Raw genomic sequence first — 9,033 nt, 5'->3', positions numbered from 1 at the left:
GGCGAAGAGCTACACGGAGTCCTCTGGGCCTACCGGACGACCCCTCACACAGCAACCCAAGAGACTCCATTTTCACTGTCTTATGGGGTCGAGGCCGTAATAACTGCAGAAATCAAGGTCCCAAGCCAGCGACGCATGGTGTGCCCAGAAGACGCCAAACTCAACGAAGAACTAATTATCGATCAACTCGATATGATCGAAGAACGACGGGAAAGAGGAGCAATCAGCGTGCAAAATTACCAACAAGCCGTGTCGCTTTATTACGACTCTAATGTAAGAAATCACGCATTCTCCGTCGGCGACTTAGTCCATCGAAAAGTATTTGGAAGGAACAAAAGAACCAAAAGCAGGAAAATTGGGAACCAGATGGGAAGGACCATACAAAGTAACCAAAGAAATACGTTCCGGGGTATACGAGCTAGAAAAATGAAAAAATAGCCAACCCAAAATTAGACCCTGGAATGCATACAACCTAAAAAAATACTACAAATAGCACAAACCCGAATCCCGACCAAGTCGACCGAGCTTCGAACTGGGAGGCCCGACGTCTATGACTCAGCAAAACGAAACAGAACTACGAATAGGCTTGATCCCTCGAGAAGGGTACGTAGGGAGCTCGACATCGAGCGCAGCCCAAACAACCAAACAAACCTTGTTACTTCCCTTCTATTACTTAGGCAATTCAACTACGAACCAAGCCCGCCTACTCAATTACATTCTCAGGCCATATAAAGGCCCACAAAACAGATTCGTGATCAGTCTTTGTCCTACGCCTTCTAAAGGATAAAACAAACAAGCTCAATGAAGCTAAAATTAAACAAAGCATTCGATTAGAAAGGTATTAACCCGATAATCCATTTTGAAGACATATATATGTTTCTTCAACAAACCAAAAGGAAAAATTAAAAACATAACAAATTAAAAACTCCAAAGCAAGCGGATCAATTTTCGCATCAGTCTTGATCGACCGAGTCACCAAAAGCCTCAGGAAGTTTGAGGCGACTAAGGGAAGGATCCGACATGGAAGCAAGACCATAATCAACATCGAGTGAGATCTCCTGGCCTCTAAGATGCTCCAACTCCTCTTCGAGCTTGAAACCACCTTCGCTGTACTCGGTCAAAGCCTCAATATGAGTTCGCACCTCCTACAAACGAATCTCCGCAGCCATTTCCTTCTTCTTCTTCTACAGCTTATCCTTCACCACGGCCAGAACCGCGTCATATTCTCAAGCAAGAGAACGACGAGAAAGATTGCACTCCTTGCGAGTTGCCGCGTCACGACCTTCGATCTCCCGCCTATGCTTCTCTTTCATCGAGTCGAGGTCATTCTGAACAGCGACCTTCTCCGTCTCAGCAGCAGCCAACTTCCCCTTCAATCCCTGAATCTCGACTTCACGCTGCTGCTCCGTCACTCGAACGGCCTCCAACACACCTCGAAGTTCCTGAATTGTGAGAAGATGACTCCCGACCTCCTCTTTGCTCAGAAATTCAGCCAGTCGCCTCTCCATCAAAGCGGCATATTCATTGCTCGCCTCCATAGCCTAAGAAAAAGCGATAATAATTTCAGGCAGGCGTCATTTTATCCAATGAAACGTCAGAACCAGTCACATGATAGAATACCTTAGCAATCGCGACAGCCATCTTAACGTAAGCGTCACGTTCTCGCATGTCCCTCAAAGAAGGAAGCTCGCATCCCTTCTCTCTGATCTTATGCCAGATCAAGGCAAGACGCTCGGGATTCTCGAGGATCGGTACCTCGTTATCGTAGGGAAACCTCCACGAAGAGGTCTCCTGCATGTCCGGGAGATGAGCACTCGGGTCAGCCTGAGAAGTACCTTCGCCAGAAGCCCGCAACGGCAGAGGAAGCCCCGAGCTCGGCGAATTCGAACTCACAGAATTGATATCCTCTAGAGCTCGACGTCGGCGTCGGTGAGTCGATGAATCGATGTCGTCATTAAGAGCTCGATCACCGACTGAACCGGCTGAAGTGTTCGGCGTCTTTCGGGCCCCACCAACAGGAACGGCGATCGATACCGGCCTAACCATAAGGCCAGGAGACTGAGCCTGCGACCTCGATCAAAGAATCCGTCCGCACCGAGCTTTCATAGCTAGTTCCAACGATCCGACCTCAGAGGACTCGCAGGACGATCGGGTAACGCCTCTTTCTCCCTCGCTCCTGAACGAATTTTTTTTTGGGGAATTGAGGAACACGCAAACAATCTAGCTCGGGTCTTTTCGAAAAAGGAGAGAAAGAAAGATCAAGCTTACTTTTGTTACGACGACCCTTCCCTGGTCGAACGGGATCCGCCAGACCAATAGGGGTAGCACGGTTCTCACCCGGCGGAAGAGTGTAAGCAGCTCGAATTCGTTCTACGATAAATGCGAGCCATCGTGGGTTACCTCCCCGCAGAATGGCGATTAGTCCATGAAGCTCGGGAGTCATAGATGTGGGACCGAAGGGCTCTACAAACAAGTGGAGAAAAGGTTAAAAACGCAAAAAAAAAACGACCAAAAAGCATAATTCACTTCATAAAAAATACTTACCAATCTCGTCGAACCACTCCCTAAAGATCCTTCCGAAGTCGAAGTCGCCGACCGACGCCGGGTTAATCTTGAAGACGAAAAACTTCTCTCTCCACCGGTCATCCCTGTTAGGGATACCGTCTATAATAGAATGGCCGGGTCGAGGAGCGAGAATCATCGTGCCATGGAAGCCACTGTTCTACTTAATAGCAAACAGTTGCTTTAACTCGCCGAGGCCAAACTCGCGACCTTCCTCCCTAGCTCGGACCCACGAAGCCAAGAAGTAGCAGAAACAATTAGGCGACATTTGGGTAAAAGCCATCCCAAGCTCCGCAAGCGACTCAAGAAGACAACGAGGAAGAGGAAATGACAGGCCTCCGTCTTCAAAATGCGACATATAGGCTCCACAGTACCCCGGCCTCCCAGTCTCCGGAGTCGCCGTCGTCAGGAAGTTTGATTTCGACGGCATAAGCAATTCCCTAGAGGTCGTAGATGGCCTCGATATGTTTCGCATCGAGAATCGTCGGGAGATGAGGACCGAATTTTTCAGGTGCCATAGATTCGAAACAGGAAGACAATGAGAGAGAAAGTAGAACCGTTGTGTTGGAGAAGATGATATACTCAGTAAGAATAATATATATACACGAAAAAAATGGTTCCCGAAGTGTTTCATTGTAACCGGCCACAATCCGAAAAATGGCCAACAAGTCAAAAATGGCCGGCAGTTCTCACCCTTTCGGTTTCCCAATAAACCAAAAGGGCTGGGGGACAAATGTTGGACCCAATATTGGTCAGTTAAGTAATTGGGCCCGGATGGCTTGGGCCACGTGACCACGAAAGAAGCCAAACTTCGACGAAGCAGGAGATCGCAGAACGGTTGCGAAGATCACGGGAGCAGCCCGTTATAAGAAGAGATCGATGCATAAGAAAGAAAACACGTTGAAAACCCTAGAGAGAGCTACACCCACACTTCGACCTTGTTTTCATCTAGTTTTAGCCTTTGAACTTATCGATCTCGTTTTGTAACATTCTATCTCAATTTGTTCATTGTATTCATCTTTATTCATCAATAAAGTCCATTTTTGCCTACTGGAAACTGATTACATCGTTGTGTTCTAAAGATATCGTTGCCTACATCATTTATCTTCACTAAATTAAACTCCTGATCACTATCAAATACTTAGTGTAGATTTTTGGATCTACAATAAGCTTTACTCATATCCGTCTTTATGGCCATAAAATTGTCCTGACATGATTTGTTAGTTCTCAAACCATGAAACATCTCCTGAGCTATGAGGATATTATCAGAGATCAATTGTCCAAGCATAAAGGCCGATTGTGTTTCCGATATAAGTGAGGGAAGACAAACCTCTGGCATAAAACCTTAAATATAATCTTATAGCCTACATTATACAAGCTTATAGGCTTAAGCTCTGTCATCCTTGTGGGCCTCTCCGTTTTAGGGATCAAACAAATATTCGTAATATTTAACCTTGTATCCAGTTTCCCTGAGACAAAAAATTTATCAACCATATCTAGTAGATCCTTTTTATTATATGCCAAAACTGTTGGAAAAATAGAGTCGTCATTCCATCCGGCTCAGGAGCTTTTTCTGGATGCATCATAAACACAGCTTGTCTTATTTCATCCTCAGTTACTAGCTTAATTAACCGCTGATTCATCTGGGGGTGCTGGTAGGTGTAATCTCGTCCAAGAAACCTTCATCTTCAGAGGGAGAAGTTGTCTGAAACTAATCATCAAAGTAATCTACTGCAACCTTTTCTACACCTTGTTCCTCAATTATCCAGTTTCCCTCAGTATCATAGAGCCCCAGACTCCTATTACGAGCACGTCGTTGTTTAGTGAGGGAATGATAGAATGTAGTATTCAGGTCCCCTGATGTATACCACATATTACGACTTTTCTGTTGCCAAAAATCTTCCCCATCCTTATACGCTTCTTGTAACATCCTAGATACTTCCAATATGTCTTCTTGCGTTATATTATATCAGTTTGAACTTCTTCCAGTGTTTTTTTAAGCTCACTAATTCGCTCCTTTCCATATGGTGGATTATTCTTTCGCCATGTAGCGATCTCATGGCGGCAGTTAATGATTTTCGATACAAAATCCTCTGAGTTCTCCGCTGGCGAGTCACCCCAACCTCTCCCAATCTTGTCCAATCCATCTTTTGTCAAACCGAAATTTTCCCCGTCTCCTTGGTACTTTATTCTCAAGATAAGCCACTACTGGCCGATGATCAGAACCCACCAGGCCTAAATATTCTGTATAAGAACATGGAAAAAGCGCATACCAGTCTTCGTTTGCTAGTGCTCGGTCCAAACGACGTCTAACCATTACCTTATTTCGTCTTCCTTGCCAGGACATTTGATTTCTCCGTGTCGGAAATTCCAGTAATCCAGTATTCCTAATCATATTACTGAAAGATAGAAACGATCCTGCACTCCGTAAAACACCACCTTCTTTTTCATGGTTACCAGAAATCTCATTCGAGCTAAACAAATGGGGATAAAGAAACCATGTATCTCCAGTTAACCTAAGATGCTGCCGTAATAAACTGTGAGTAATTTAGGTGAGTGTATAAGTTTTTTATCCTCATTTAACTGTATTCCTCTATTGACCGAAATGTTGATGATTAATTGTGTACCTCTTTCATGAGACACTACCAGAACAACCAATGAGATATACCAGAACGATGAGAACCAAATAAAAGCCATCCCTGTCCTTTGTGATTACCTTGCTCAAATGTAGCCAAGCCCATACACAATACATAACCTTTTAAGCTAATATACTGATTCAAGTTTTGGTCAAGATTGTTGTGATTTTTAGTAACAAAAAACAGCATGTCCCACGCGATAGTCTTGTTTGCCATTATCATGAACCAAATTATGTCCAACATATAACCATGTAGCTTCCTAGCTCCGAAAATGATGCAAAAAGATGACCGAAATGCAAGAAAAACGATAGATGAATCAATATTCATGAAGCCAAATGGGACCACAAGGCTTGTTTCTCTACACTGTTTTAAAGGAAGTCACTTCACTCTTCCTCCATTGTCTTCATACCCTAGACAAAGGGGCCATTGTGTGCTTGTCTGCATTTGGTTTAATGAGACCAAACACAGTACCTTTCCAAGAGCTGATACCAGGAACAAAATTAAATGACTTCCACCGAGTAAAGACCATGATACCATTGCAGAACTAATCACCTCAAACCGCCAAAAAATAAAATCCAAACATCTGACCACTTTGATATGAAGTCCTGAAACTAAAAAATACCAACACCAACACCATAAACCCAAACAGCAAATTTTATTCCAATTCATGATCTTATAATAAGATCTTACCAAAGACCAAAGCAAAAATAATAAAACTGTGTTCCAATAAACCTAAACAGAAAGATAAAAATAAATGTTCATAGAGCTTATTAAACCTCTGAAAAAAATACCATAAACCTTGGCATGCTCGGACGTCTGCTTCAAACTGATATCCCCTGAGAATTTAAAAAACGTCTCCTCAGCAAAGCCATCACACCCCAAAATTTTAACCTTAGTAAGCTCTACTCCGAACCTCCTTTAACATGTAACCCCACTGGTTCCACATTATGCTAAATAAAACACCATAATGATGGTGTTCATATCCCATAGCTTACATCGAGACGTTGGTTGGCTTGATGAGGCCAAACCAATAACCTGATCTACTGACATCGTTAGATCCAATTGAAGCCAAGTCCAAAAGTAAATGTAGCTCAACCGATTTTCTCCATCAGTCCAAAAACTGTACCATTCAAGCAAAGTCTCATGACTGATTATGTCCTTCCAAATATATTAAATTCTTATGACAACTAATAACGATCTGATCCAGAACCCAAAAAGAGCCAATTTTATTCCATAGCTTATATGAAGATTGAAAAAACATCAAAGGCTTGCTAATAAGCCAAGAAAACACCGAAATAATGTAATTTCATTCAATAAACCCCAAACAGAGAAGAATTATTTGATTCTTAACCCTCCCCATAACATAACTAAATCAGTATTGCAATCCATGTGTATCATCCGTGACAAAACATTATCCAGCACAATATAAATTGTAAAAATAAGACCATGATCAGCTTGCCTTACATGTGGATTCTAGAAATTGTCATTCATTTTTCTATTCATTACCACAGAGAGAATCATTGGTCTCTCATTCACAATGCAAGTCCTACCCTGTAACAAATCTTTTTTGCCACAATAGATCTTCCAATCTTTGAATGGGCCACGAATCCTGTCCTCCCCTCTCAAAATATTCCTTTCCTCTAATCCTTTGCACACTTCCACCTTAAGAAAATATATGGACTCCTCTATCAAAATCTCTATCCGCAAAACACCGCTTATCCCTCGTATCCAAATCACAAAGTTCTTCGAGTTATTGCGATCCCATAAAAACTCAGCAGTTTCTTCCGCTTCCATTCTCAACCTATCTACCAACCCAGATTCCGTATATCCCGTAGATTGTTTCCATAAGACCCTCCAAGCACTGGAAGATCTTATGTGACTGCAATTCCTTCACTATTTCCCAAAACAGAGCCTCGAAATCTCGAGCCAAAACCATCCGAAAACCACAAATACTGGGTCCCCTCTTCTCATATTTCTCAAGTCGAACCCAACTCACTCTGATCTCAGCCGTAACCGGAGATCTCATGTCGATCTTCATCGCTGTCACCCCCTAGATAGTTTCGCCCTTTTCTTCGCGAGAGCCATTTTTGTTCCATAACATGATATATTTTGTGACACATCTCATTTACAACAAAATCAATATATAAATATAAAATTTAATCAATATAAATAATATATGAAACGATAGAGAAGATAGAGACGCTGCAGATTTGCTTCCCGGACTTCAAAATCATCCATTTGCCACGAGTGCGCAACCAGTTTTCTGATTTTTTGGCTAAAACTGCTAGGACCTTTCGTATAGAGTTACTTTTCATGGGTTGTTCTATTCCGATCTAGTTACTCATGCCACCTCAAGCTTGAGTAATAGAATAGCTGTTCCACGTCAAAAAAAATAATAATAATAATAATAATATATGAAGTCATTCTTTTTATTTTATTAAATATAAAATTTAATAGATATATAATAATATGTGAAATTATTCTTTTTATTTTATTAAAATATTTTAAATATATAACTAATAACATTCTAAATTAATAATATATCTTAGTCATACTGTTATTGGTTTATTGTTCTCAATCTACATGTACATGTAATCTTATTATTCTTTTTTTTTTCCACAACATATTTTTTTTTAATTGGTGTACGCAGTTTTTATCCTAGATCATTCAATCCAATGCCACAAATAGCATTTCTTTCTTAAAATGTGTGGAAATGAACAGTGGAATATTCACGGCTAATTGTTAACGGGCACGAAGGAAACTCTGGTTACATCAAAAGTCAATATATTTAGATTCTCTAAGCTAGTATTCTTATTAAACATTTAACAACAAAGAAACGCATTGTTAACATACGATGGTTTGTTTTTACTCCTCTTATGCATACATAATGATCAATATTGTAGCCTTTCTTCTCCTGTCGCGATGGTCATCTGCAACCGCAAAATCCATGATTTCTAGCCAGATACTAATGAAAGGAACGACATGCCCATTTCCGTCCTTGTTGATATCGAAGGCTTGCAAAGGTACTGCATCTATCTCGTCCCAAGAACAAGAATGTATAGAATCCCTAACCTTTAATCGGCACACAGCCTCCGCATCAACTGTCTTTGAGTTGGCTAAGGTGTCTCTGTCTTTGGCAATGGAGAAGGCAGAGCACACGATGATTCTAATCGGTTCTCCAATAAAACCATGTTTCAAGAGTTGTGCGGAAAACTATAAAGATTCTGTCGCCGAAGGGCTAAAGAAGGCAGAGTGGTCGATGGAGAAAGGAGATCTGGATGAGACCGATGATGAGCTTAGCCTCGCACGTGACGCAGCTGATTATTGTCATATGGTTTTGTCTGTTGATCCAGACGATGCAAGATCTCCGATTTTCTCCGCCAACAGAGATGTGTATAATCATATTACATATGCCATGAGTGTGGCAGACTTGTTGTAGAGTCCAAATCTCCAAAGATAGTTTCTTTTGTTGTTGTTAAAAATGTATATATCAATAAATTTGAAAGACATCGCACTGCGGTTAATAAACATTTTTTTAAACAAAGGGTCTGAATGGTAAAGTGCAGAACAACTGCAAAACAATTGCGGTGCGGTTCTAATAGTAGTAAAAACGTATAAATACATAAGTATATGTAGATATTTTTATTACTATTTTTGGCAGTGCGCAGCGGCGTGGTATGTCACCATTCGAAGCCATAATGCAGTTACATCTCCATTGTAGTGCAATCTTTATCATTCTTGTCCATATATTCTTTGCAAACTCTTGTAACATATGATTTCAATTAATAAAACAACGTTTTGGCTTAAAAAAAAACCATTTTAAACGTGTCTTTTC

General features: G+C 41.2%; 1 protein-coding gene across 1 annotated transcript; it reads left to right on the top strand.

The window, feature by feature from the left end:
- The first annotated feature begins 7,970 nt into the window (after nt 1-7,970).
- LOC106305297 lies at nt 7,971-8,651 on the top strand. The gene has a single exon (XM_013741678.1). The coding sequence runs from the start codon at nt 8,053-8,055 to the stop codon at nt 8,635-8,637; it is 585 nt and encodes a 194-aa protein (XP_013597132.1). The 5' UTR covers nt 7,971-8,052; the 3' UTR covers nt 8,638-8,651.
- The last annotated feature ends 382 nt before the right edge of the window (nt 8,652-9,033 follow it).

The sequence above is a fragment of the Brassica oleracea genome, chromosome C7 (assembly GCF_000695525.1).
Source record: "Brassica oleracea var. oleracea cultivar TO1000 chromosome C7, BOL, whole genome shotgun sequence".
In the NCBI taxonomy this organism is placed as follows: domain Eukaryota; kingdom Viridiplantae; phylum Streptophyta; class Magnoliopsida; order Brassicales; family Brassicaceae; genus Brassica; species Brassica oleracea.
Note: the sequence above shows the minus strand (reverse complement) of the source record. Positions and strands in the feature narration are given on the sequence as shown.